Source organism: Aspergillus nidulans, chromosome VIII (assembly GCF_000011425.1).
Source record: "Aspergillus nidulans FGSC A4 chromosome VIII".
NCBI classification, from domain to species: domain Eukaryota; kingdom Fungi; phylum Ascomycota; class Eurotiomycetes; order Eurotiales; family Aspergillaceae; genus Aspergillus; species Aspergillus nidulans.
The window spans coordinates 243833-271824 of NC_066264.1; the positions used below are offsets into that span (position 1 = coordinate 243833).

The 27992-nt window shown below is 48.6% G+C and overlaps 10 protein-coding genes across 10 annotated transcripts, besides 1 other annotated feature; 5 read left to right on the forward strand and 5 right to left on the reverse strand.

The window, feature by feature from the left end:
• Positions 1-27992: part of a sequence feature (contig 1.172 1..523550(1)) that runs on past both edges of the window.
• Positions 727-1620, reverse strand: ANIA_09311 (sulfotransferase family protein; the record flags this gene model as incomplete). Its single annotated transcript, XM_677488.1, has 2 exons — positions 727-756; positions 874-1620. The coding sequence occupies 2 exons, from the start codon at positions 1618-1620 to the stop codon at positions 727-729; spliced, it is 777 nt and encodes a 258-aa protein (XP_682580.1).
• ANIA_09312 (uncharacterized protein) lies at positions 3242-3578 on the reverse strand (the record flags this gene model as incomplete). The annotated part of the gene is made up of 3 exons (XM_677489.1): positions 3242-3351; positions 3392-3448; positions 3503-3578. The coding sequence occupies 3 exons, from the start codon at positions 3576-3578 to the stop codon at positions 3242-3244; spliced, it is 243 nt and encodes an 80-aa protein (XP_682581.1).
• On the reverse strand, positions 5421-7221 carry ANIA_09313 (protein CYP58D1; the record flags this gene model as incomplete). Its single annotated transcript, XM_677490.2, has 5 exons — positions 5421-5595; positions 5648-5814; positions 5872-5979; positions 6045-6907; positions 6975-7221. The coding sequence occupies 5 exons, from the start codon at positions 7219-7221 to the stop codon at positions 5421-5423; spliced, it is 1560 nt and encodes a 519-aa protein (XP_682582.2).
• Positions 7601-10609, forward strand: ANIA_09314 (terpene synthase family protein; the record flags this gene model as incomplete). Its single annotated transcript, XM_677491.1, has 4 exons — positions 7601-8518; positions 8635-8674; positions 8733-9019; positions 9068-10609. The coding sequence occupies 4 exons, from the start codon at positions 7601-7603 to the stop codon at positions 10607-10609; spliced, it is 2787 nt and encodes a 928-aa protein (XP_682583.1).
• Positions 11604-12877, forward strand: ANIA_09315 (NAD(P)/FAD-dependent oxidoreductase; the record flags this gene model as incomplete). The annotated part of the gene is made up of 1 exon (XM_677492.2): positions 11604-12877. The coding sequence occupies exon 1, from the start codon at positions 11636-11638 to the stop codon at positions 12875-12877; it is 1242 nt and encodes a 413-aa protein (XP_682584.1). The 5' UTR covers positions 11604-11635.
• Positions 13218-15470, reverse strand: mfs56 (putative MFS multidrug transporter; the record flags this gene model as incomplete). Its single annotated transcript, XM_677493.1, has 5 exons — positions 13218-13301; positions 13357-14558; positions 14629-14723; positions 14776-15115; positions 15179-15470. The coding sequence occupies 5 exons, from the start codon at positions 15468-15470 to the stop codon at positions 13218-13220; spliced, it is 2013 nt and encodes a 670-aa protein (XP_682585.1).
• On the forward strand, positions 16348-19628 carry ANIA_09317 (uncharacterized protein; the record flags this gene model as incomplete). The annotated part of the gene is made up of 10 exons (XM_677494.1): positions 16348-16357; positions 16619-16671; positions 17265-17717; positions 17772-17944; positions 18150-18240; positions 18319-18953; positions 19009-19061; positions 19148-19285; positions 19336-19416; positions 19468-19628. 10 exons carry the CDS (start codon positions 16348-16350, stop codon positions 19626-19628), a joined length of 1848 nt encoding a protein of 615 aa, XP_682586.1.
• Positions 20182-22640, forward strand: ANIA_09318 (serine hydrolase domain-containing protein; the record flags this gene model as incomplete). The annotated part of the gene is made up of 5 exons (XM_677495.1): positions 20182-20495; positions 20668-21311; positions 21366-21452; positions 21484-21793; positions 21839-22640. 5 exons carry the CDS (start codon positions 20182-20184, stop codon positions 22638-22640), a joined length of 2157 nt encoding a protein of 718 aa, XP_682587.1.
• On the forward strand, positions 23813-24535 carry ANIA_09319 (uncharacterized protein; the record flags this gene model as incomplete). The annotated part of the gene is made up of 3 exons (XM_677496.1): positions 23813-23883; positions 24194-24230; positions 24311-24535. The coding sequence occupies 3 exons, from the start codon at positions 23813-23815 to the stop codon at positions 24533-24535; spliced, it is 333 nt and encodes a 110-aa protein (XP_682588.1).
• ANIA_09320 (uncharacterized protein) lies at positions 24783-27991 on the reverse strand (the record flags this gene model as incomplete). The annotated part of the gene is made up of 1 exon (XM_677497.2): positions 24783-27991. The coding sequence occupies one exon, from the start codon at positions 27989-27991 to the stop codon at positions 24827-24829; it is 3165 nt and encodes a 1054-aa protein (XP_682589.1). The 3' UTR covers positions 24783-24826.

A 27992-nucleotide genomic window follows, 5' to 3' on the forward strand; every position in this document is an offset into this window, starting at 1 on the left:
ATAACGTCGACGGTGTCAGCCGTACATGTTGTGACTTATCACTCTCCATTATGGAAGCACAGTCGACAGAAGAGAATGACGTAAAAAAAAAGCATTGTATAGTCTAAGATGAGGACGGGCTGTAGGTGACGTGTTGGCGTCTGCCACGTCTTTACCCCAGTCACGCTAAACCAGTTAGAGTATTGGATCTTTCTGAAGCTATGAATGTTAGAGGCCAGGGCCCCTATATCTAAGGTAGCGTTTCATATCTGTTATACGGAGTATTATCTCGCAGGTTGTCACTCCTGGCCGAGGGGAAGGTATGGTATTCCGTGCAATCCTTTGAGTTTGACTAGCTCCTAGGCACATGTCCTGTGTATGCAAGGGCGGCCACTGCTTCGGCATTTTACCCTACAGAACTCTGGAATATGATCTAGAACGAGAATTCATGCACAGACTGCCTGGATCGGCGGATTTTGTGCATCTGATCAATCAACAACAATTTTAAGAAAGGCTGAAAGAGCCGGTATATCCGCAACTGCCGACTAGTTGTTTATTGCTCTACCTAAAAGGACACCTATCCTGCGTCACCCTACTATCCCTGTTGTCCGTATTGCCTAGAGGGCCTTAGAAATTTGTACTACACTTCGTTTGAAGGACTGTCATCATGGCAGGCAGGAGACGGCGTCGGGTATACGTAGGAAACTCGTATGAGGTCAACAACCTGGCGGCCCTTCGCAAGAGAACCTAACAATGCATTGGTCGCTTGTACTCCAGCTAATACAGAATTAACATCGCAGTTTTGATGGTTCTTTAATTGGCAGGCCCTTATCGCTTTCTAAACCCTACAACAATCGCAAACCCAGCCACAGCAAAAATGCCCGCCCAGCATACCAAAGCCCTCCGGATATGATATCTAGCCGTTCGCTCAATCCTAGCTGAATCATTCTCATGCGGAAAGGGTACATCACTAGGAGGAAGCTCTTTTCCCAGAACTTCACACAGCGGCCCCCAGCCCTCTCTCACGTCGAACATCACCAGCCGGTCCGCGGGGACAACGTCCCTTAGCCACGCCAGATGTCGCGCATACGTCTCGCGAGTGGGCAGCGTCTCGCGTACGTTCTTTACTGAGTTCAATCGCCGACCGTCCGCATACCGACCGCTCCACAGCCGTCGCACCAACCAGGTGAAGTCTACGAAATGTCTCATCCCTGGTTGCGGGAGGAGAAGGATTCTGAGGAACCAAAAGACCGTCATGCCATGAGCCTGCATCATGCTCCGCTCCCACGCTTCCGGATCTCGCACGGTACAGATGACCTTGGCGTGTGGGTAGAGGTCTAGTAGTTCTGGGATAAGCTGACAGCCCGGAGTGTCGGTGACGGCTGCGTAGCCGGTAAGACGGGATCTAAGCAGGGACAAGACGGCGGTGCGGTCGCCATTGACCCAAGCGTGGAGGATGTGAATCCATGCTTTTATCTCGGTAGGGTGTCCGGCGGTTATCTGGGTGTTGATGTGGTAGACCGGGCTGTCGAGGAGGATGGCCAGGGCGGCGCTGAAGGACGTGGTCCCAGTACGAGGCAGCCCGGCTCCAATGACTTGGATCTGAGTTCCTGGCTTGGGGACTGAGGCCGTTTGACCCATTCTGTTTTTGTTGTTCTTCCTGTTGTTTGGGCTGATTTTGGTGCGAGAGATGATCTATGAATGAGGAGATAGACCCTGTATAGAGAACACAATGAATTTAAAAAGGCTCTCGTATTGTGAGCCAGATTCCCTCTGCGAGAGTGCAGTGCCCACCCAGATCTGCATTGAGTTGTCACACCAGAAATTGTGAAGATACTTAGCTTCCCTGTGATCAGGGTATCCCCAGCTTACACAACCTCTCTCCGGAGAGACAGAATGCCAAACTGCTTGCCACTACTGACATGCATGGGTTTGTTGACCACCTACGTGACTATTTCGTGCACCAGTTGAACTGTTGCCATGCTAGGCTTACAAAGGCCAGAACTACCTTATCCTTCCACCACTTGTGATGCCGGGAAAAAAAGGAAAGAAAAGAAAAGAAAAGAGAAGGTGAAAAAAGAAAGCAGGAAGAGAGAGAGGGGTAGGGCTGTTCACGATTTGCCTATCTGCCTATTTTGACGATACTATATCGTTGACGATACTATATAGTCTATCATTAAGCTTGACGATACTATTTGACGATCATGATCGGCAGGCCATGCCTTTGACGATACTACATCGGCAACTATTTGACGATATCGGCAAATTGTCAAAGTTACTTAATTAGTACTAGCTATGATTATTTTGCTTCAGCTTGTTTATAATATATATCCTTGATACTTTGCAACTAACGTTTAAGTAGAGTAGGCATCATCCATCAATATCAACATTCTCATCGTCTCAGCCTTCATAGAGTGCTGCCGAATCCCTAGCAAGTCTCTCCCCTTGTTGAATAGCCTCTCAACCGCGACTTCTGAGGCTGGGATTGCAAGGAAGTCCCTTGCAGCTGCAGCCATTTGAGGCAGTTTATCCTTATATACACGCCACCAATTGCAAAGCCAATTTGTATCAGTTGTATCAACTATAGTAACTCGAGGATTGTCAAAATATTGATCAATATCAGAATAATAAGGCAAGGCTTTTGGTTGCAGTTGTTGGAGCATTCGTGATTCTACATTGCTAGACTGGGAAGTTGGTATAAACAGTTGGGGTAAGCCAATTCCTTGTAGCTCTCTCTCAGGAAGAGAATATCTCTGGTAAAGATTATCATGGATAGCCTTTAAAATAAGTTTACCTGCTTCTTTATCTTTAATCTCACTCAGAATTAGGTCTTCTTTGACCTGAGGATCCAGGATCAGAGCTGTGTAGTACACATCACAATTATCTATGAATATGTAGTACTTTTTGTACTTTGTTAAGCCTTCCTTTATTATATATGCAATATCATGATCCAACCCTGCAAAGGCTCCTTGAGATTCAGATGCTTTGTGTAGTAAATTATATAGCTCATAGTAAAGTGGTACAGCAAGACTGATCTGTGGTCTCTTCTCAGATAAGAATAATATAAGTTCATTAAATTTGGCAAGAACTTGGTGTATTTGAGTAAGCCATAACCATTCATCATCTGTAAATGGAGAGATCTCAGCCTAGAGAGCCAGAAAATAATTAATCTGGGCTTTTGCTTTTAACCCATTATTAAGCATTTAATATGTAGAATTCCATCGAGTTTCAACATTATATTCAATATATTTATTAGAGAGGTCTATGAATTGGCAAATATCCTTCCATTTTTGCCTTTGTTGAGGGCTGTGATCAATCCAAAGACTGAGAATTCGGAGCTTTGCCAATGCTGACTGTGTAGATATAGGCTGTCTATTACAGAGACTAATGCAGGCAGCATATGCCTTCTTACTACTGCCAGGTTTCAGTGCTTGAAGAATGTCCTTCACAATCAAGTTCAAGATATGAGCTAGGCAGCAGATATAATTATCAAGTCCTTAAAACTAAAGTATACTGCTTTTACCTATATTTCCCTTCAAAGTATAGTATAGCTCTGAAGCTATTATCTTGTTGTTACTGGCATTATCTCTAGTAATCATGATTAACTTCTCTTCAAGGTCCAACTTAGATAGAGTTAGTTGAACAGCAGCAGCAAGGTTTTCTCTACTATAGACTCTATAGAGTTCTGTAAACTCTAGCACCTTTTCCTGGTATATAAAGTCCTCCATAAGCCAGTGGCCAATAATACCAAGAATTGGAAGGTAGTTCTGGCTTGTCCAAATATCAAGAGACAAAGCAATAGACTTGCATGTTATTTTAAGCTCTTCTTTTAATTGCAAACATTGTATCTTAAAGTTATCCATAAGCTGCCGGCGAAGTGTTGCTCAAGAAGAAAATAGAAGTATAATTCCTGGAATATCTTGAAATATCTGCTGAAACTCTGGTAACTTGATAGTTGTAAATACTTGTTTATCTTGAATAATCTAACAAAGAATATTTTTTTCAAGGTGTTCTTGATGTGAGAGACTCTCTTGCTTGGTAATAAAGCTTATAATACTAGGCTGCCCTGATCTAACAGAGGCTTTAGCTTGGGAATAAGGTATAAAGATTAAATATTTCTCTAGATGTTGTTGTATATTGGTAGTAGAGGTCTGTCTTAATGAGTCTGATGTACTCTAAAGATATTAAGTTCCAGTTTTATTGTTAAAATAAGTATATCAGATATCTCTGTCTGATGACATCCTTTTCCTAGTTTTCTGTACTGTCCATTCCCAATTCACTTCAGTAATCTGGAAGTGATCCCAAACCCAGCCAGTAACTGGTGCTGACCGTGGTCATTTTTGAGAGTAATGAAAGCGGGTTTCAGTGGGCATTGTGCTGGCTATGGTCTGTGATATTGACTCTGAAGGCATAATATCAGAGGAAGTAGTAATATTGGTAAATGTATCAAGTTCTGCTTGAAAGGATTCAGATATCTGATCTTTAGGCAGACTCTCATCATCATACCCATTATTAAGAAGAAGGTAATTAGGTCGTCGTTGACGAGTAGTCATTCATTCATTTTCACTTAAGGCCATAGTTGCAAAATTTGCAACTTAATCCTTAGAATTAGTGGTCTTGAATGTTAAAATATTTAGCTGTCGAGCAGGAAAATTTTTCAAGGGAAGCAGAATAACATCCCTAAGCTTATTAAGAATATAAGTCGGGATAACCCTGTAAAACTTCATATCTATCAGGCAAAGATTATCATAAGTAGGTAAAATCATGTGATATTTAACAATAATAGTATCGGCAATGATATTTAACGATATAGTATCGGCACCTGAGGATCTCGACGATATTATTTGACGATCAAGATAGTCAAGCTTTGAATTTGACGATACTATTGCCGATATTCGAAAACTATGACTATATAGTATCGTGAACAGCCCTGGAGAGGGGTATGTGTTTGACACGTTCCACAACGCCTCGTCACTGCATTAAATCACCAAATTATCAATTTTCGAAGGTAGATCATAGTTCGCTGTGTTGCTAGATAGTAAAACCCAAAAAGCAATATCTCGCCCGACATTGAAATGACAATACTGGTAATGGATTCTGAAATACCGTACTTACAGCACTATGACCACTCCATTGATTTCTCTGCACCTGGCGTACCATTTTCAGTGTCTTATATTTTGTTAATGGAGTCCATGCACTATAGTTATTATAAAGTATGAGACTGAGGCGGGGCCTGTTTAATGGGTGCAGTCTGCGTTCGAAATAGTTTTGTTCTTGGAAAACTGATTTGCATTCGATTCGATCTTCATTCCATAGTCATATAGAGCCGATTTGACAACAATCAAAGATAGTTCTGAATACTTGGAGTCCTCGAGGCAGGCCACGGTGCGACGCCGAGGAATTGGTCGCCAGAGGTAATCATGCAGAGGGAGGGCTGGCCACTATTCCTCGCGGATACCAATAACCTTCACGCGGACTTTCCAGGGGCCATTTGTGCTGCGCGGCAGCAGCATGTCTCGCACGAAGCGAACATTCTCCTCAGTGGTCTGATATAGCTCCAGATCGAATCGACGGACAACAGCTGCTAGGGTATTGTATAGTTCGGCATAGGCCAGGCTGGACGTATCAGAATTAGCAGAGTCCGCAATCAATTGAAGATTTGGCCTACTTCATGCCTATACAGTTCCGGTTGCCCTTGCCAAATGTCACAAGGAATCTAGAGAGATTTTGCTTCTTTTCGGCCGCGAGTATCCAGCGTTCAGGCTTGAATGTCTGCGGATCGTCGAAGATGTCTGGATCCATATTCACGAAATGGGAGATCATGCTGACGGGAGTCTATGCATTGGCTGGTTAGGGGTTATGACGAGCATCCTGGGAAAGGACGTAACATACTCCAGGTGGAATGACATAATTCTTGTATTTTACTACCTCTGTCGGGGCAATTCTTTGTTGTCGCATAGTCAGGCCGGAACAGCGGAGGGCCTCGTGGATAGTAGCATTCTGTAGAAAATTAGCCCAATAACCAAAAAAGTAGAACGGGTACTGCAAGCAAGAAATGGCCATACCAGATATGGTAACTTTTCAAGCTGACGCCACGTTGTCCCGGCTTGCGGTGTTGGCAGTTCTTGGTCAAGCTCATTGCGCAGTTTCCGATGGACCTCTTTATTATTCAGAATGTGAAATAGAGCCACGCCCAAAATGGTTGCTGTGGTCTCAGTGCCCGCCGCGAACAGAACTAATCCCTCATCCTGGAGGCGTTGTAATGTTCGTTCTTCTGGGGGTACTTCTGGCGCAGTTAGGGCATGGAACATTGTTGTCTTCTTCGGAGGAGGGGCGGACATATCCCTCTGTTTAAGCGCCTCAATTGACTGCTCTCTTACGCCATTCAAAAGGTCGTATATTGCCGCTCTGGCTGGCAGCATCTGGGCCATGAACCACTTTGGAACGACTCGCAGAAGGCGCTCAAAGAAAGGGAAAAACCGGTGCAAGTGGATCTGGGTCGTTCCTTCTTGGACCACCTTTGTGATCCCGCGACCGATATTTTGGGGCTCCTGGAGCCCATAGCTGTTCCCGTAAGCATATTGTGTGATCACATCGCCTGTCAAGCCCTGGAGTCTGTCAATAAGGTCCACCACGGTGTCTTCCTTGTAGGCTGCGACAAGGCTATCTAGGAACTTTGACAGTGACTCATGGACAACAGGTTCCAGCCGCTCGATCGACCGTCTCGAAAAGAAGAAGGTGAGTAGTTTTCTGCGTATACGGTGCGTGTCGTGGTCAACCGTTGCAACCATCGCGGTAGGGGAGCTGAATATCTCAACGGCTTGCCGGTCCTTGTCTCGTCTTCCCCCGCTGGCAGGCGCGTATATCTCCTCATAGAATTGCGAGTCTTTGATATGGACTTCACGGGGGTTGATCCGCACTATGGGTCCTTTCAGATAAATCGCAGGTTAATATGGACTGCTTATGGATAGCGGTTTTTTATCGATTGACGATACCGTATTCCCGGTGCATCTTCTCTATTTCCCATATAAACAACCCCCCTCGGATGACATCGTGATAGAACTCGTAGAGGTGAGTAATTGCTGCCAGCTTAGGGCCCGGTATGTGGTGTAGCGGATCAAAATATAGACGGTATATGGTCCGTACCACCAAGCCGAGTATTAAGAGCACTGGGATAGATACGGTGAGTCGTTCCGAGGCAGAAGCCAAAGCGGAGACTGTGACTGCGAGTATTCGATTCATGGTGTGAGAGAAGAGAATGGACGTAAAAAGAGTGCAATGTATGAAGGATAGATTTCTAAACCTCAAAATATCCTCAACGTAAGACACAGTGCTACTATCTCCCCCTCACCGCGGTTACTACTGTAAAAATTGTATTATTATGCGTGACCACTTGCTTGGTGTGATACAGAGAGCATCTGCAGGTCATTTCGAATACGATTGGCGCCTGTGATGAATCGTGCATTATGTGCTTAGGGGTGTATGTGATCACATTAAGTTGGACAGCACCATGGTGCAGGAAAACTTGTTTTCTGCGTCTTGCAAGTTAATGGATAAGGGAATGTCATAGGCTAACCGCTGTCAAAGATGATCTAGACTTTTACTGATGATTTATTTAAACATGGTCAAATCCATACATGAGTCGATTCAAATCACCTTTCAGCCATCCACTGATAGTTCACACCCATTTTCACTAGGGTATTTCCAGGCAAATATGGGATCCAAGATGGATCACAATTCAGTGGCTATACTTGTCGACGTGAAGCGGAGAGCCTTGTTCGAGCGCTTCGCGGAGTCGTATCATCCGACCTACGGTTTAGGTACAATGTCTGGCAACATATACGACACCGCTTGGGTATCAATGGTCAGAAAGCCTACTGAAGAGGGCAAGTCTATCTGGGCCTTTCCGGCTACTTTTCAGGCTCTTCTACAGCACCAGCTCCCTTGCGGCAGTTGGGGCGGGACAAATTCAAATTTGGATTCTATTGCTAGCACTTTGACAGCTCTTCTTGCATTACAGAAGCATGCAAGGGAATTGAGTGCAACTGAATCTCAGAATGAGCTCACCTCGAGGATCCTCAAAGCCAAGCGATGGCTGGATGCAGCTTTGGTACGCCTGGACGACTTGCTAGCAACTAGTACCTTGACTGTTGGGCTAGAACTTAGACTACCGACGCTTTTTGATCTTCTCGAAGCAGAGGGACACATCTTTGACTTTGAGCGGACCCGCTTGACCAAGTTGAAGTCCAAGAAAGTATCCAAGATCAACTTCGATACCATCTTCAGCGGGCCCCAATCATCTCTTTTGCATTCCTTAGAGGCCATGGTTGGGAAAATTGACTTTAGAACGCTGGGTCATCATAAAGTGCTTGGCAGCATGTTGGCATCACCCTCTGCAACAGCAGCATATCTCATGTACAACTCCGTGTGGGATGACGAGGCCGAGGAATATATTCGACATGCAATCTCCAACGGAGCCGGTCAAGGCTCAGGGCTCGTGGCGGCGGGATACCCAACCACGGTATTTGAGTGGGCCTGGGTAGGTTCTTCTTGCTTGGTGTGGGCTTGATCAAATGCTAAATCAGCAAGGTCACAACGAATCTTTCACGGCATGGCATCAAAATAAGCAGTAGCCTACGACAAATGGACAAGCAGATTGAAGACGAAATTAAGGTAAATGGACTTGTGGGATTCGGTACGATCACCTCCAGCAAGGCTTCCTTCTATTTTGGTGACCTGCTCTGAGTTTGCAGTTCCCAAGGCATGCCCCGATGCAGACGACACGGCGAAGGCTTTGATAGCCTTTCAACTCCGGGGAAGACGCTATTCGCCGCAAGCGTTGATTGATCAATTCGAACGAGAACATCATTTTACGACATACCTATACGAGACGCACACGAGCGTAAGCACCAATGCCAATGTTCTGACTGCACTGGTGTTGCTCTCAGACGATGGACGCTACCAACCACAGATCGAAAAATGCATCCGCTACCTCTGCGAGGCATGGTTCCACTGTGACCGAATGGTAAAAGACAAATGGGTATGTTGAGCTCTATCAACGGAAAGGATTCTGCTTACTGAATGCTAGAATATCTCTCCTTATTATCCAACGATGCTGTTGTGCGAGGGCCTGATGTCTTACATTCATCGCTGGAGCGAAGGGCACCTGGCTGCATTGCCTGACGAATTGATGAATTTCCAACTTCCCATTACGTTGTTTCAGGCCCTGATCCGAACATTGCGCACTCAAAATTCAAATGGATCCTGGGGGAGCTCGAACTCTGCTGAAGAGACTGCATATGCTATATTAATCCTGAAAAATGTGGCATCCTTTAACTTCACTGACGAGATATCGGCCGAGCTCGAGAGTGCCATCCGGAAAGGGATCCAGTTCATTCTCTCTAAAAGCCAACGGTCTCAGACAGATGACCAGCTTTGGCTGGACAAAACCTTGTTCGCCATACCAACTGTATCGGACTCGTACATCGTGGCTGCTGTGCAGGCTGAGGCTACTGACTTTGTGTCTGGCGATACACTAAATAAGCTCGTCGACACGTCAACACCGACGGTGCAAAAATTGACATCATACTTTGCTCGACTACCATCTCAGACAGAAACACCGAAGTGGGTGATCCAGGCTTCCGTTATAGAGGGAATCCTCTTCAGCTGCAGGTTGAAGACGTTGGACATCTTTTCGACTGGAAAAGCCCTCGGCGACAGATATATTAAATATGCCGCCATCTTTTGGACACTGGCCAACAACGCACGTCCTGAGTATCTTCTCAGTACGTCGGTGATCTATAGCATGGTGGAACTTTCTGTTGGGATATTTCAGGAAGACGAAGAAATGGAGAAGTCCTTGGTCAACCTACCGGATGCTGCTACCGACGCCGTAGCTGACTATATCGATAAATCGTGCCACGAGACAGCTTTTTGCAACAATGTCGCTTCCCACGCGACACCGCATGGATCGGATATCTCTGGATATGATGTAGAAACTCGAACTCAACTCATGACCATCCAGCACAACATAAGGCTTTGGCTGCGTTTTGCTTTGGTAGACAACCTCCCGGCGAATGCCAATTCCCATGACATATACGATCTCAAGCAAGAAGTCAAGATGGCAATGATTGCTGCTCTACAACAAGCTAAAGCACACAAATTCCTCAACAGCAGCCAAACATTCTACGCTTGGCTCCACACATGTGCCGTCCACGACGCCAAAAGCGCTGTCGTCTCCAAGTCCCTGATTTGCAAGATCGGGCACGGGTCAAATGTCTTCCGCACAGCCAAGGAAAAATATCTCGCCGAAAGGTTATGGCGGCAGGTTTCCATAGAGGGCAGACTTTGGAACGATCTTGGGAGCATTGAGCGAGACAGACTCACAGCAAACCTCAATTCGGCCGACTTTCTCGAGTCCGGGCCAGCTGGTGATGTGTGGGAACAGCTAGTTCAGCTCGCGGACTTTGAACACAAGTACGCTCTACTGTGCTTGGACAACTTGACGCAGCTCCTGGAAGCATCCGGCCGCCATAGGATCTCGCTGTACCTGCAGATGTATTACCGTTGCTGCGAAATTTATAATGAAACGTGTGTAAATTATGAGTTTGGCTCCAAGATGGCGAAATGAACAGTCACTAGAGGGGATGATCCTCTCTGTGTGCAATGGCTATCTTGCCAGTGGCCGCTCTCCTGCATATTTTTATCTTATATAAATTATGAGAAGCTAAATGGCCTTGTTTGTGATATGCTCATTGAACTCCAGTCCAATTATATAAAATCCACAAGAGGGCCCCTCCAGCACTTGATGAATGCTGTGTTTCTGAAACGGCGCTGTGAGCTCTAAAATAGAGAATAGTAGATTTATGTAGATAAAGACAATTGAGTATGTTGCCTCACAAGCAAGCAGATGTGTGGCAACAAATCAGTGCAAATGGCCTTTTTTAATCTTATAGATACGGGCCTGGAGACTCTACCCTGCAAACAAGTCCTCTGGATGATTGCTATGCGCACTCTTTAAAGCCTTACTAGGCTTACCGATCGTCAGGGCACTCGTAAAAAAACTCAAGGTCCCCTCCCGCGGGAGGAGACTTTGGCGTGGCTGCAGATACCCTACCCTCCTAGAGTAATAACCTAGAAAAAAAGGGGGGGCGTAGGAGATTTCTTTAGTACTATTCACTATCACTCTTCCTGAAAGAGATGAGAAGACACTGTGATGAATAGCTACAAACCCTGCTTGCCTTGCTCACTCAGGTAACACTGCTTACCTAGAACGGTAATACCTATTCTTGGATCGTATTGTCAGTACTCAGATTCTTGTGCTTGGTAGGCTTAGCCAAACATAATTCTAACTCGCGTTGTACAAAGAGAGCGGATTATTAATTGTGACTAATAAGGAACAGCACGTTGTGATCCTTCGGGCCCGAGTAGACAAAGCTGAGGCTAGGGCTACCGCAGCCACGGCAGCTCGGCCCCTGTTTGGTCCGTACCGCAAGGTCAGCCAGAACGGAACCAAATCGAAAGCCTTGCTTACGCGAACTTCCCTAGAACTTAAATAGATGGTTATTTTTGAAGGCCACTATCCTTCCCGCCTTGAACCGGCGTTCACAGTAATATATTATCTTCGTGGTTGAGAACGAAAGGGAGAAGTTCGAACATGACGTCCGAGACAAAAGCAATCCTCATCCTAGGCGGCTCCTACGGGGGCATCTCGACAGCCCATTATACGCTCAAGCACATCCTCCCAGTCCTTCCCTCGCCGGATTCGTACCAAGTCGTCATCGTCAGCAGCTCGCGCGAGGTGATGTGCCGACCTGCGGCTCCGCGGGCACTGATCGCAGACTCGTATTTTGACCAGTCGAAGCTCTTCGTCTCCTTGGAGGCGCAGTTCAAACCGTACGGGGAGAGGTTCCGATTCATTCATGGGCGCGCGAAGTGGCTTGATCATGAGAGGCGCGTGGTAGTCGTCGACCGACTCGACGCCGACACCGAAGTCGAACTTGAATACCATGCTCTCATCATCGCGACGGGCTCGTCAACGCCCTCGCCTTTATTCAGTCTAAATTCGGCCGGGAAACCTGAGTTGACTGCCAAGTGGAAATCATTCCGGGACGCCCTACCTTCCGCGAAGCGTATTGTAATCGCTGGCGGTGGCCCGACGGGGATCGAGACAGCAGGTGAGCTCGGAGAGCATTTGAATGGGAAGACGGGCTGGTTTAGTTCGAGATCGGGTTCGCCAAAAGTGAGGATTGTGGTTGTGACCGCTGGGTCAGAGATCCTGCCCCAGTTACGACCAGCTATCGCCCGCACAGCCGAGGGGTACCTGGCAAAGTTTGGGGTTGAAATCCTCAAGAATGTCAAGGTCGAGAGCGTGATTCCAGTGGGTTCAGGGAAAGAGGAGCAAGTTACGGCAAAGACAGAGGTTAAGTTAAGCAATGGTGAGACCCTGCAGGCAGACCTTTATATCCCTGCCCATGGCACAACCCCGAATACAAGCTTCCTCGACGGTTCCTTAAAGTCGGCAGACGGACGGGTGTCCACGAACCCGCAGAGCTTGCGCGTCGACAAGGCCGGATCGCGCGTTTACGCGGTAGGTGATGTGTCCGACTACGCCCGACCAGCAATCCACATCCTTATGGAGGCGATTCCCGTGCTGTGCGCGAACCTGAAGCGCGATTTACTGGTAGAGGCGGAAGTACCAGTTCCCGGCGACGATCGGCTGTTCAAGGCTGATGAGACTGAGACGCATCTTGTGCCCATTGGCAAGAGCAAGGGCGTTGGGGCAGCCAAGGGGTACAGGATGCCGAGTTTCCTTGTCTGGCTGATTAAGGGACGGGATTATTGGTTGAGCATGGCCGGGGGCATTTGGGCTGGGAAGCCGTGGGCGAAGGAGACGTAAGATTGCTCAGCTGGAGAAGAAAAGGTAATAATACCTAAAGACGACGGTCTGAATGGTTGGGATGGGGGCCGGTGACCAGGATGCTCTGAAATCTCCAGTTATGAGAACTTATAATAATTAATCCAACTATTTCCTTGTTATGCCAAATCATGATGGATCGTCATGACATTCAGAGACGAATTGCCCATATACTACTATAGATTCTGTGCCAATTCAGCACAACAAAAGAGCAAAGAAAGAGTATTGATGTAGCTGTCCAGTAAAGCAAGTATAAAATGAGCTGTATCTTCTATATAGTCTACTGAAGTCAGTGGGGAGCCATGGCTCAATAACCACGAATCTACTGAGTTTCCTGCCTGCCGGAAGCTTCAGTAGGGTTGGATTCCAGAGCTGGTCGGGTAATGTACTTGTACTTGTTGATCCCCTAAGGCAGTTGTTAAAGACATGCAATATTATGTGGTGAAGGGTCGGATGCTCACCTTGGCCAGTGCGTAGAGATACGGGACAAAGACAACCTCGCTCTCACCCGATCTTGTCTCATCTTCAGACATCCCCTGCTCGACAGCTGCCGTTCTATTCTTCCTCTTCCCAATCCAGACATTTCCCATAAACATTGTAGTTAATATGCTAATCCCGATTATAGGCAGGATAGCAATATAGGCCCACATGATGGCGTCCCGACCCGAGGTTCTCACCTTCGCCTGTGCATCAGCTGGAAGAGAGTTAATGAAAGACAGGCTGCTTGTCCCTCCATGGGCGAGGTCCTGTGCGGAGACGTTCGAAGAACCGTACCCCTGGATGGAAGCAACGCCCTCCGCAAGTTTATTATTGAAAACGGACCCCATGATCGTGATTCCGAGTGTACCGCCAAATGGTAATGCAAAGCGCAGCAACGACAGCGCTGAGGCAATACGGTCGGGCCAGACGCCGGAAGCATGGAGGGATGCAGGCATGAGCCGTATGCCTGTTCCTGCGCCTGCGAGAACCATCATCCCGTTTAGGATATTGGATCGTTCGGTGCGGATGGCGTAAATCAATACCCCCAGACCGATGGTCTCCGCAAATGTGCCGAGGAGCAGTGGTGGGAATGTTTGCGCGGGATAGGTATTGCAAAGCAGGATTGCTAGGTAGACACCGGCTGGATAGCTTCTTGTTAGGGCGAGGCTGATTGGTGTCAGTGGCGGCTTGGACAAATTGAACGTACCTCCTAAGCCAGGAATATAGTAGAGCAACTGTACACCAGCCTTACTAGCGGAGTACGCCTCGACGACTGTAAAGTAAATCCCAACATAATAAAACACGCTGTACATGGCGGCCCCAGCTGCAAACTGTAGGACCGTAAGCCAGAGAGTATCGATTTTTTTAAACATGCTATAGGGGAGCATCGGCTTCTGGGCTGGGAATATGCGACCAAATACTCCATTTTCGAGAAAGTACTCGTAGACGAAGAACATGGCAAAGCAGATCCCGCCGACGACCAAGGGTGTCAGAACTTCAGCTGATACCCAGGGGTATGTTGAGCCTCCCCATGCAGTGCCGAGGATGATAAGACCGACACCGAAAATGAACAGGATTGTCCCGACGATGTCAATTGTTGCCAGCGCAGGCAGGAATGAGGAAAGACGGCTGCCTCGGCGAAAATGAGTGCCCTGTTTAAGGTTGTCGCGGAGGACGACGTAGACTATTATGTGGGAGAGGAAGGCGATCTAGACTGTTAGCACTTGTGCTAGATCACTGGTTGTTGGACTTACAGGAATGGAGATTACGAAGCAATAGCGCCAGTTTGCCTGCATACTTAGCACATCTTCTCGTATATAGTAGACGAATACTCACATCAGTAAGATACCTAGACAAAGTCAGCCCCATGAACCTAAGAAACCTTAGACTAGCAAACTCACCCTCCAATAACCGGCCCAACTGCATACGCAACACCGCTGACAAAAGAGAAGATCGAGTTGTTCTTTGCGTTCTCTTCCAGCGTCACATTATCTGCAAGGATAATCATGACTGTGCTCATCAATCCTGCCGAGCCCACACCCTGCAACGCACGACCTAGCAAGAGCATGCCCCAAGTCTGCGCGGCAGCACCCAGAACGCTGCCGACAAGCATCAGGAATGTCGCTAATTGTAGAGTGACGTGTCGTCCAAAGACATCAGAGAGTTGGCCGAATGATGGGATTAGGGCAGTGGATGTGAGCGTGAAAGCCGTGACGATCCAATTAAGCTCGGAAAGTTCGTCTGTTTTGAGAAAAATCAGATGCATTAGCACTTCATTATGTATTTCATCCACAAGGGACGTACTAAAATGCGACGCGATAAACGGAACAGCGGTCGCAACAATAGTCAGGTCGATAGTGGCTAAAAAGTATGGCATGAATAATGCGCACACAAGCTTCAGTCGGTAGACCCGGCGTCTCCTCTTCTCAGCTTCGACTTCATGCGAAATGCTCTTTTCATAAAGCGCGGATGTGTTGGGTGGGGTAAGACTGTTGCTGTCATGCTGATCATCGAATGGACGAAGAGGGATACTATGGGACTGGCGCTTGGCCGCCCTTGATTTCTTGATATGTTTATAGAGGAGATAAAATACCATGGTGATCTGATGGTGTGCGAGTCGCTGAGGAAGACATTGCCAACGGGGCCTGTCACGCATTATATAACTTTTGCGTCTCTGGCGACCTAGTCTTTCTTGAGAATACAATTCGTAAACCCCGATATCTCGACATCAAGATTGAGGCTGAGGGTACGAGGCCACTGAAAGCCAAAATGCACAAGCAATGACCCACAAACAAGCAAGCGAAATTATTGGCTGGAATCCGCCACGCCAGATGCTAGCTTACGAATTGACTGCTTCATTGGGTTTAGATTAGTGCTTGTTACGATTCAGCCCCGAGGCCCATTCTCTGGGGCTGCGCATGCTATTCCCAGTTCAGTATGCGATTCGACGCGCTAGCTTAGGGATACGACGTGCTTTTTTGGTTAGTTGGGATGTCACTAACGGGCTACAGCGAAAGACTCAATGATGACAGGGGCATATACGATATACTTGCCAATCTGCCTTGGGTTCCCTCTGCGCGTAGTTATGGCATAGAAATTCAGATGGTGTGGCCTGCCTTTGCCGCAGAAAAGGATCCACGCTATCTTCATGTATACGCCATTGATTAGTCTGCTCTAAACCATAAAAGAACAACCTCTATAATCTCAAATTGATACTTCATATTTCGAGCTGTTACAAGTGCATATAAGACCACAGTTACCTAGAAAATATCAAGCATGACATCTCTTCTATATCTTTAGCCTCATGGCCTTTCGAAATGCCGGCTCAAGAGGCGTCCACATCAGCGTAGACATTAGAAAACTCGTCATCGGTATACCATCAGAATCCGAGTCACCTTCTTCCAGGAACTATGACTCGCGATAGTCCTGGCTAGATACAGTCAACAACTGGACTATCTTTGCGAGTGGATAAAATGGCATTCAGTGAGTCCGCACGTTTGAGCCAGAGAATGGTAAGTAGTATTCGAGGTCGGTTTTATGCGCCTATTCACAGGATTCCAAGGTTGCATGGTTCTGGTACAGTCGAGAAGAACTAACAACCTGGAGCCTTTCGGTTTCTGTCCAGTGAGGAACTTGACAAGTTCAGATCTGAAACAACATCTTGTCTGGAGACAAAGAGTATGGCAGCGACTAGCGGCTCGAGTATGGAATTAAAGACAATGAAACTAATTAAATATCCCACAGAACAACAGAAGCCTCAATTTGTCCCAGTCAAATGGTCTCTAGATAGTAATGTGGTAAGTGCTATTACGAAGAAATGCTTCAAGAACAGGCTGGCCACCTCATAGTTCGTTCTGTTCCATACACCACGAACGCCAACAGACCACCCATTAACCTACACGAGCACACAGCAGGTTGCCTGCATCAAGATACAAAGAGCAATTCAACTTCTTAACCATGTCTTCACCACCCTCCCAGGTCAAAACATTCCATTCCCGATCCCTCAGAACTCGTTCTCGCCTTCAGCTACTGTCATAAGATTCTGGGAGCCTATCGGTCATTTGACAAGGGAAATATGCTCAATATACAAATGCCGCATGACACTCATGTCTGTCTGTCTGCCGTGGCACAGCCTGTGCGTTTTCCTTCGCGTGGCTAACGAATGGAAGAGTGTAGTTGCTCATTGAGCCCACGAAAATGAGAACAATAAACGGCGGCACAGCCCTTTTTACAGTATTCCTAGGTGAGGGATCAGACGAACACTTTGCAGGCTACTTTCAACTTCAATCCGAATTTCTACTTGAACTCGATGAATCTTGGCTTCCGGACGACTACACTCCTCAGGCACACGAGCTCGCCATCCAACAAATACCAACGAAGCACATGGTAGGAAACAAATGGGCCGTGCCGCCTACTCTTGCTTCGACAACGAAGACATGAACAATACCTCCATCGCTGGACCTTTCGCCAACTCTCTGCCACTCTTCTACGTGTCTTGGGCGACGGAGAAGGAAAGCTCAACACCAGTGATGCGCAAACCGTGTTTGTCGACTCGTTAGACGGCAAGACACGCCAGAATATGACGGGGTCCTGGCATCCGCTGCATACGTCCGAGTATGTCTGGACGAAAGTCGCATTCCCAAACTCCCTTCTCCGATGTTTAGACGATAACGTCGACATGGCGTACCGAATTGAATCCCGCCCTGCGTTCCTCGACCACCACCTTACAGAGTACGCAAACTCCCACCCGCCAGCCCTTAAATTGAAATACGACTACACGACAGGGAAATTCAGAGAGAAGCATATTCTCCGCGAGGCTGTCAAGCCCTTCGTCACCGAGGAAGTCTATAACCGGACAAAATAACCGTATCTGGGGCCAGTGTGATATTCGGTCGAGGGCGCGATGCACAAGAAGCTGAAGGAGTTGGTGACGAAGGAGAACGTCGAGATGCTGGGGTTTTTGGATTGGGAGAAGACTAGCGAGCTGGTCAACAAGGCGATTGAAGGCGGTGATCTGCTGGCATTTAGGGCTGCAATCACCATTGCCCATTATATTGTTTTGGGCAGGAGGTTCGGGGTTAAGACTGCCGTTCTGCCTACCATAGCCCATTAGTACTCGGCTTAGAATGTCTGCTCTTTCCGATTATCAAATTGAAGATGTGGATGATAACTTCGACGTAGGAAAATGCGAGCATTGAGTAGACGCATGGGACAATCTCCCGGCTGACTGGGGACCCGGGCAAAGCACTATACGCATCCACTATCTACTCTGTAGACGCTCTAAGCAGACTCCGGTGCTTTCCAGAAGAGAGGTGATATCGGCGTGTGCATTCAAGATGAAAATTGAGTACGGATATGGCCTGGAGGTCCGTCCCCCCCTTAGCTAATACGGAGCTGGGCCTCCGAACGTACCATAAATAAGCCTCTATATGAAACGCCCATAGCCACAAACAAGCACCTGGAGAAACCCCACCGCGGATTCCGCCATCAGCCATACACAGACTGGATCTGACTCAAGCTCATCTGGACCCACCGGGACGGTAGACAGAGACCCCCTGAAACGGGCCACTTCCCAGCCCTCATACTCGATATCTCCGTCTTGTGTTTCAGCTTGTTTCAACCTCGACAGGACTCCTGAACCTCTAGTAATAAGTGTTCTGCCTGGCGTGGCTTCGTATAAAAACCGCCGATCCTTCTCCCTCCCACTCGACTGTCAAACTCGAATAACCACCAGTCTACCATACGTGAGCTTTCACCACACAACCGGCCAAGTAACACGCCCTCCAGCCAACACTGTCACAATGCGTTGCACCATCCCATCTGCAAGCCCACGCACCAACTCCAGTGCAGCTCTCGCACTCCTCTCCCTCCTTGCATGCGCAACCGCGCAATCAACCGTAGGGTTCGGACCTGCCTTCTCCCTCGGTCCGACTCAGTCATGGATCCGTGAGGCAAATACCACCCTTGTTCTCCCCAAGACGCCTGGTCTCAAAGATCGTCTTGCGCTCTGGCCTGGGATGGGCACAAGCGGCGGCGATCTGATTCAGGCGTTGGCAGTTTCGTTCTCAGACCCCAATGCGTACGTTGGTTTCTTCCCCTTGCATGACAGTCCACACTAATAACAACGAATGCAGGAACTGCGGTGCCAGTGAAGGGCAGTGGTGTACCTGGGCCAGTACGCTGCAGGGTATGTTGGTACATATTCATACCTTTTTCTCCCTTGATAATTCCACTTTTACTGGCCACAAACATACAACCGCTAATTCATATCAGGCGAACAACTCGGCGGAACCGATGTCCCTGCCAACGAGGGCGACAAGCTCACCATGCACTATGTTTACAACGACAGTACGGGCGAGTACGACCAAACCGTCTACATCAACGGGGAGTCTGTGTCTACATTATCGACAAGTACGTTACCACAACTATAACCATAGTGCTAGAGATACTGACATCGACAGGCTCCGGACAAGCTCAGGGCTGGGGCACGGCCGTCGAATGTCAGGACGACGCGTGTGAGAGCACCACTGTTGCGGCGCATCGTAAGCTCTTGTTCCCTTCCCCATCCTTCATGCGCAATACTAATTCTGCAGAATACCTCGACACGACAATCATCCTTGACTCAGAAGACACCACCTTCAAGGACACCCTTGTTCTAACCGAGGCCGACTCTACCGAGTTCAGTTCAAGCGACGGTGGCAAGACCTGGACTGTGGAGACAATCAATATCCATGAGCATACCTACAACCTGTAACCTGGAGCAGTAATAGTTTATTGCTAAGCTGTACATATGCACATTTGTATTCTATCGTCATAGAAACGAGAACTAAGCGTGCTGGCGCGTTTGCAGATGTTTGTGTTTGAGTTGGTGTAGAGCGCTCATTGTAAATGTAAATAGAAAGCTATACTCGTGACACCACCGCCATCTCGGCCGAATTAGGAGATATTGTATCCAATTCTGGCGAGCTTGTGGAGAGTCTCGTTAAGGAAGAGATTGAAGTCAGGTTTCGCACGGTCTATACACAAAATAGCTAGTGAATGCGGTACTAGTCGCTAGCACTGTAGCCGTAGACCCATAAAGTATAAAATTAGGGCTGGCGGGTGGCGCAACTCAAAAAGTAATGCATCAGTAGCCGTAGCGGAGACTGCTCTCTCCTGGGAGTGCCGCGCAGAGCTGAGAGTCTAAAGTAAATGGCGTGGGCGCTGGACAGGTTAAAAAGGAGCAGCTAGAATTACGGCCACTCACTGTGTGCTCAAGGTAAAAACGGTATATAGCCCAAACTAATAGAAGACAGGGTACGGCATACATGCGAGAGCTGACCGCATCATTCCCATCGCGAACACCGAATGCGTCCAAACGTCGAACTAGAGCGAGAGTAAAGTCAACTTTAAATGGGAAAACAAACTCTGCTCCGCGTGGCTTCTTGGTATTTTCTACTAGAACATCTGAAGAACGACCTCAGCCAAGTACGACGGAGTTCCTCATCACCGTCCTACTGACCGAACAGACCCGAGTGTTTTACGGTGACCATGAGTGTCAAAGAGCAACTTTTATGCAGCTGACCGCGCCGAGGAAAGCAGTCTCATCGAACAAAGAACTACGGCGCGGGCCGGAGGATTGGTAATTTTCTGGTGAGGTATACATGCATGGATCAACCATGATGATGCCTTTTTTGGGCTGGGACAAACGCAAGATGTCTGTGATGCGCGCTGCGCTCACTTGCGGTGGCTGGAACCCCGAAAGCGAGGTGGGCGGTGCTAGGGATAAGTGGCCACTTTCGAAGTAAATATAGGAAGGAGCGACTGGCACATCTCTCGCTTTACTTCATTAAACCGTTCAGTACTGTTTTGAGTCGTGGGATCAGATCGCCGTATCCTTACTCGCTCATGCGGTGCATCCTGCTTTTGTCAGTTCTTGCCGCGTACGCTGCTGCGCAAATCAAGATATGTCCGCTTGGGGGACCTATCTTTCCGGCTGCGCAGAGGCCAGGCGAAAGTGCGGCTATGAAGCAGGCTACTCACAACTTCACAGAGTCACTGCACGAAATCCTGTACCCTGCAAATGCCTCTTTGCCTACGGCCATAGACCAAGACCTGACCTCGTTCGCGGTTCAAGTTTACAGTGCGCGAGACTCAAAACCACTGCTTGAATATTACCACACAGCAACATCGGCGCGAAACAATATTCTTGGGGTTAACCGCATTGATGGAGATACTGTGTTTCGAATCGGCAGTTGTTCGAAGATATGGACAGTTCTGCTGCTTCTGATGGAAACTGGCGAGGCATTGCTCCATGAGCCGGTGCGGAAGTATTTCCCAGAGGTGGAACACGCTATCGAAGTGCTAGACAGTGGTCTGAACGAAATCGATCATGTCCACTGGGAAGATGTGACCATTGGAGATCTTGTCAGCCATACGGCCGGGTTGGAGAGATCATGTCAGTAGCAAAGTAGTGATTTGAGCCTGACATGTCAGCTGATGATTGTAACAGATGGTCTCGGTGATCACGCTGCGACTACTGCTCTTATGGAGCAACTCGGATTCCCATCCTTGCAGCAGAAGGAAGTCCTGGAGTGCGGTCATGAGCCATCGTGTGATAGAGAACGTAGGTAGGAGGTCTCCAGTAAAGACGGCTGTCCGTTCTAAGGCGGATCTAGAATTCTTCAGGGGGATGATGAGCAGACATCCAGTTGTGCCTGTCTCGTCAATGCCGATATACTCCAACGATGGGTTTGTGGTGCTGGGGTACCTACTCGAAATGTTGACGGGCCAGAGCTACGAAAAACTCCTTGAGGAGCGCTTAATCGAACGCCTCAATCTGACGCGGTCTTCATCCAACAAACCCACGAACGATCAGGGAATAATACCAGGGCTCCCAAACATAACCGTCTGGGATACTGACCTAGGTAACATAATTCCGTAGGTACTCCTCGAAGGGGTATTGACACAGACTCACGAAAATAGGACCGGAGGAATCTATTCCTCAACGAAGGACATGAGCGTTCTGGGCCGCGCCATCCTCAACAGCGAACTCCTATCCCCTACGCTAACTAGAAAATGGCTAAAACCAAGGGCTCACACTGCTGATCCGGCCTTCTCAGTCGGTGCCCCGTGGGAAATATTTACTCTGAGCGAGCCGCGAATGATCGACCTCTACACGAAATCTGGAGACCTCGGTAGCTACTCGTCAATGATGGGCCTCTCTCCTGAACACGATGTCGGGTTCACGGTCCTGGCCGCCGGACAGGGGACACACAACGCCGTATGGGCGCTAGGCGACCTTATTTCGACGACTGTAATCGCTGCTCTTGACGCGGCCGGCAAGGAGGAAGCACACCCCCGATTTGCGGGAACATATACCTCAGGGGACGACGCCTTAACGATCATAACCGACGATGGTCCCGGTCTAAAGGTTACAGAATGGCGAAGTAACGGGAAGGATCTGATGAAATCAATGAATATGTTGCAATGGGGAGGCCCGTACGAGGATATCGATGTCCGGCTGTATCCAACTGGACTGAGGAGCCCAGCTCAATGTGGACGGAGCTCTGAGAACTTGGTCTCGTTCCGCAGTGTCGTTTCCCATCCAATCCCAGTTGGAGCAGGGCCTATGACAAGGACTTGCCTAACGTGGTTGACGGTTGACGGACAGGTTTACGGCTCGGTTGGGATAGACGAGTTTGTGTTTCACGTTGGTGAGAATGGCAAAGCCGTTCGAGTGTCGCCGCGGGGTTTACGGACATCTTTGGACAGGGTCAGGCAATGAGGTCGATACTATTAGAATCCTGATCGGCGCCGTCAAAATAGATATCATTATAACTCTCTACACTGAGAGAAAACTAAACGATAGTCCGGCATCAACTGCCATTATCTCTACATGACAAAAATGGAAAACAATCTGTTTGAACAGCTGATCCGATTTACGTACGAGAATGCATAGTAAAATAGAAATCAACTCAAGGATATCTCGCCTACATTAGGTCAGCGAAGCCAACGCCAGTGTGCATTCAGCACTTGCGATCAAGTAGGAAATGCTCAGGAGATGACTGATCCTTAATCGACCTCGAAATACAGTCTGCCTTCGAAGAGCTGGTGCGGTCGCTGAAGTAGAAGAGCTGGTTCTATTTTAAGATTTGTGGCTGCATAGGTTCGAAGTGGCGATCTACAATGCTAGTACTGGGCCCCGTAGACATGATCAATGCAGACTCGATAAACAAAGCTCAGAAAGCAAACAAGCAACTTGCACAAGCACCTCATGCAGTGGCTATCTCTTAGTTAACTGAGTAAACGTGCACGCTCACCCAATTGGCGTATCTACTTTGCCGTTGCTAGTAGGATACGTTGGCATCCACCCTCGTCACCCATATTATATAAGGGGAGTCTTCACAATAAGCTCGACGAATAACACACGGGTCAATTTGTCTCCGTATAAGGTTTCTCCATGACACAGGTATGCAGGAGTCATGCTGCGCTCTGGCTGGGGTCAATGTGAGCTGGTAAGACTTCTCCTGTCGAGAACATCGATATCGAGGTTTCCCTCTCGCCAAATATGTTCTATCCAGCCAATTGACGAGAAAGAACGTGGCCTGTAGTCACATGGCTTAGTTATTAGTCGGAGCATACTGCCCTCTGCAGGGGCTTAGCTCGGCGTAGTTGAGGATTTAGGCATCGTGGCTCAGAAATGACCATGGGTCTCTGACACTGCCTGCCCCCATACCGGCCAACCAACAAGGGTCAACATCCATGTTTTCCACATTTTCTGAGTCGGGGCATCAACGACCAGCCCAGCTGGTGCAGGCTAACTTATGCATCCCAGGAACCTTGTAGTATCTCACCTTCTTCTCATTCCTCCCTTCATTCATCAATCCACTTCCATCTCTGGAGCTCTTTCCGTAAAACCAGCCAGCAGCCCTTACCTTTGCAGATTACCAGCCCACAATGCCGCTACTCAGGCCAATCTACTATACCATTGTCCTCCTCGGTGTCCTCGTCGACGCCTATACAGGCTGGTACGACTTCAACCCAGACTACGATTTAGACTCATCAGCCCAATCTTCTGTCCTTTCTTATATACATGATAAAATCCCCATTATCGTCTGAGATCCAAGAGTCCTCACTATCATTCTCGCAAGACCAAAAAAAGACTGTTTCATCCTCTTGGCACATCCCACGGCGTCAAATATGTCTGCTAGGCCGCCGACGCCAACCGACTGACCAGGTCGCGACGGGATCTGGTTGGTGACGCGGTGGCTAAATATTTTGATACACATACGACTGGGTAAATTGGTGCGTTTATAGAGGAACGGATTAGTTCACTAGGGTCAATGCCGAATCCTCGACCCTGGGAACCGGGACGGTGTGTCTGAAGCTTGACGATAAATGGGGCCCAGAGAACCGATGGGGCCTGCTGGAGGGATATCTAAACCGGGGCCGCAGGATCACTTTGACGAGGACGTTCATTGCGGGACGACGTTTATGTTGACTATCGTGCAGCCACAATTCACGTATGCGCCGGCAGTAAAGCAGCAGAAGGGAGGTGGAAACAAAAAGGCTGCGAACGGAAGACCGCGAGCTTTGAGGGCAAGTAAGCTGAAGCTGAAGTCTGACTTCCTTTTCACCAACAAGCCAACTGCCGCACACATATTAGACTGGGACACCTAGTTAGAAGCTGGTCAATACAAATCATGTTCTGTCAATCGCTTACCCTCCTCCAGAGACTGCTTCTCCCCTAAAACACACACACACACACACACACGCACACAACGTGCGCGCGACTGTCCCTAGTGCGTCCACGCGTCATGTCATAGCGTCTCAATGGCGGTACTATTCTGCGGATTACAGGGATAGAATATTATAAGCATATACAAGGACAATCTAGGGATTTTGAGGACATCAGTCTGATTCAGTAAAAAGCTGTAAAGCGATCAGTACATCATAAAACAAATTCAATCATCAATCTTCAAACTCCTCCCCGTATATCCCGCCATGAGCTTTCCTCATATGGTCGTAGATACCATTTGCGACCTCCTTCCCACAGAAATAACACCAGTCGATGCCGCAGCCCTCCACCGGGCAAGTAATATGTCCACACCCGGATATCTTCTCTGTCATTGTCCCACACTTGGGACACGGCTTGATCTTGCTAATGCGGGTAGCGTCAGCATCTTCATCGGCATCGACGCTCTGCAGCTCCGCTAGACAGCTCTCGCACTGCCAGTCCTGAAGTTCTGGCGGCATGCCGCGGGCGCAGTCTCGAGCCATGAATTCCTGTGCAGTAGAACAGACCGAACACCATGCGTAGATCCACATTCCTTGATTCTCGATCGCCCGATTCAGGTCTTTAACCGCGTGGATCCCTCTACCATATTTAGTCAAGGTGGTTGGAACCGGGAGGCGCCGACAGAACGGGCATACAAGGGCAGCGGTGTTTATAATCGACCCTGATGCGTTGCCTCCATACCAGGACGCCATGCAGGTGGTGCAGATGCGCTGAAGACATCCACGGCGACCGCAAGCTGGGACCAGGGCGGACGGCCAGAATGACGAGAAACAGAGAGTGCAGTCCACCTTTTTCGCCTCCCCACTGGCAACAAGCTCCTTGAGGGTCGTTATTAGCTCATTGGTATTTAGAATTACTTTTCCTCGCTGTGTTAGCGGGACCTCGCGATGAGGAAATATTGTGATGCGGCTCATGAACTCATCGGTTCCCATCGTTGATACCGTGTGATACACTGACCGGTTGGTGAACGGAGATTCATCAGGCCTCTTCGAGTCTTTTGCCAGCCATGACGTGCCGTTCTCAATTGAAAGGGCTTTTGCCGATACTAATAACTCAATGGTTGTCTTCCGCCCAGACTCACACGCGGGACAGACGAACAACGACGCGTCAAATGATTCTGGTTGGTATTCTTCTGGCCAGATCATGCGGCTGGTACATATGCTGCACTCAACCAAGGGTGCTACAAGACTCTTGTCCCCGGCCTTCTGCACGGCCAACCGTCGGCAGTAGTGACATTTCGGACGAACCCGAAGCGCTTCGACGTTGTAGACAGTATACTGAGCCCTGCATGAAGGTACATTGCATTCAACCCACGTGGCATCTGACGTCGAGGTTGTGCCATGCGAGGCTCCTATTTTGATACGAGCCTTGTCTGGCTCCGTATAATCCTGCCCTAAACAAACACCACACTTGGCGCCAGGGCCCATTATGGTAACGGAGCGAGGATATTGGCACAGTTGACAAGTCATCAGGGGTCCAATAGGGTAAACTGCCTTTTCAGGTGTCCATGGGATTCGAGCAGTCAATGGGGTGTCGAGGTTATGCTCGAGGGCCTTGAAGTCTAACAGCCGTTCGAAAAAAGCCACGTCAGACTCCCACAGCAGCCCTGCTGGCTTTTCTGGTTCCGTACGAGTCTTTCGGTACGTCCGGTCAGCATCCAGCAACAGTCTTAAGCAACTGATTGCCCAGGTTTCCGACACTTCAACGTTGTTCCAGCTATCCTTGTACCTCAGCATCTCGGACTCTGCAGCTGCAGCGAGAAAGGTAACGCCCATCCGGATGCTAAGCGCGGCGAGGAGCGCGGCAGCCCTGGCAGTCAACTCTGTGCCGGAGACTAGAGTATGGAGCATGACTTTCCAGAACTGATGGTTATACTTCTCTGTTACCAACGCAAGTGGGATTAATCGTACTTGGTCCGTTCTCGACTGTGTGATATGTTCAGGCATGTCTACAATGTCCTCCACATACGTCAGTCGGGTGAGTACGCGGCCCAGTCGGCGCAGAATCCGGGGATCGCAGGACCTGGAAATTTCGAGGAGCTCGCCTCTGCTCAGGCCTTCGATACTCTCGCCGTTTGCAGCGTCACTTGCGAATCTCATTGTCGGATCGAGAAATATGCAAGGGAACCGGTCTGCTTCCGATACGTTGTCTATGATCCCTTGTATCTCTACCGAGGAATTATACGACTCATCCAGCCACCTTTGCATCGCGGTCTTCTCTTCTTGGTCACAAATATCGCCAACAGCTTTACTGAACGCATTGACCAGGTCGTTCCGTCCAGCGTATGTTCTGTCCTTGCAGATAGCCCGCCACAGAGCCCCAAAAACCGGGTTGATAGCGATGGCACATATATCCTTCGTTATGATCTGCATCAAATGTTTTGACGCAAAGTCCCTATATCGGGGGTCAGTACCCCAACGCATGATTGGGCTTTCGGCAGGAGTCGGCTTCCTGGGCAGGGTTTTTAGCACACTAGTGCTAAGCGCGACTTCGGCAATGTTCTCTAGCACTGGCGTGTCACGGGTGTAAGGCATAGGGAAGAACCTCTCTGTTTCGGGGTCCATTTCACTACTGAGATTGCTCATCCCTTCCGTCGAGACATAAGTGGACCAGCATCCGGACAGCTGGATATCGACATTGTCCAAACTGGGCTTCTCCACCCCCATCCAAGCTAGCAGCAGCTCAATAGTCAACTTGGATATTGACTCGGGCTTAGAATCTTCCAACCGGATGCATGCTCCGCCCGTCATCGCACAGAGGAAGTTGTAGTAAGTGCCACAATGTGGGAAGATGTCACACTCTAGCAGCGCAAACACCTGTGCCTGTTTCTCCCCACTCGCCAGTGTTTTCGCCGCTGACACCCAATCCAGGAATGAAGGACCAAAGCCGTCATATGAGCCAGGATTTGAAAGGGCCTTTATTTCCGCCTCGCAGTTCATGGACCAATCTGTTATGGGAATGGTTCCATGCGGCGGAGCATCCGTGTAGAGAAGGATGATTGTCTTCGCTTCCGGTCGCATTACTGTGTAGGCCTTGGCCAGGGCTGTTTTTGCGGCTTCTGGATAGTCCCCGCCTTGTTTTGCTTTAAGCGACTTTGTGAAGGTGACAACATCTGGTTGTTTTGTGGACTCTTTTGCTAAAGACAACTCGAGCCAACCTGAGAAACTAACCAGTCCCTTGGAATCATAGTCACGATAGGCGATCACGCCGAGCCGCGAAAAACAGCCGGTTAGAGCAGAGATAGATATTATTTGGGGCAGGGAGGTATTCAATGCCTTAAGGTAATCGTGCATTGATTCCGTCGCATCGGCAACAATAAGTAGATCGTAATTCTCCATG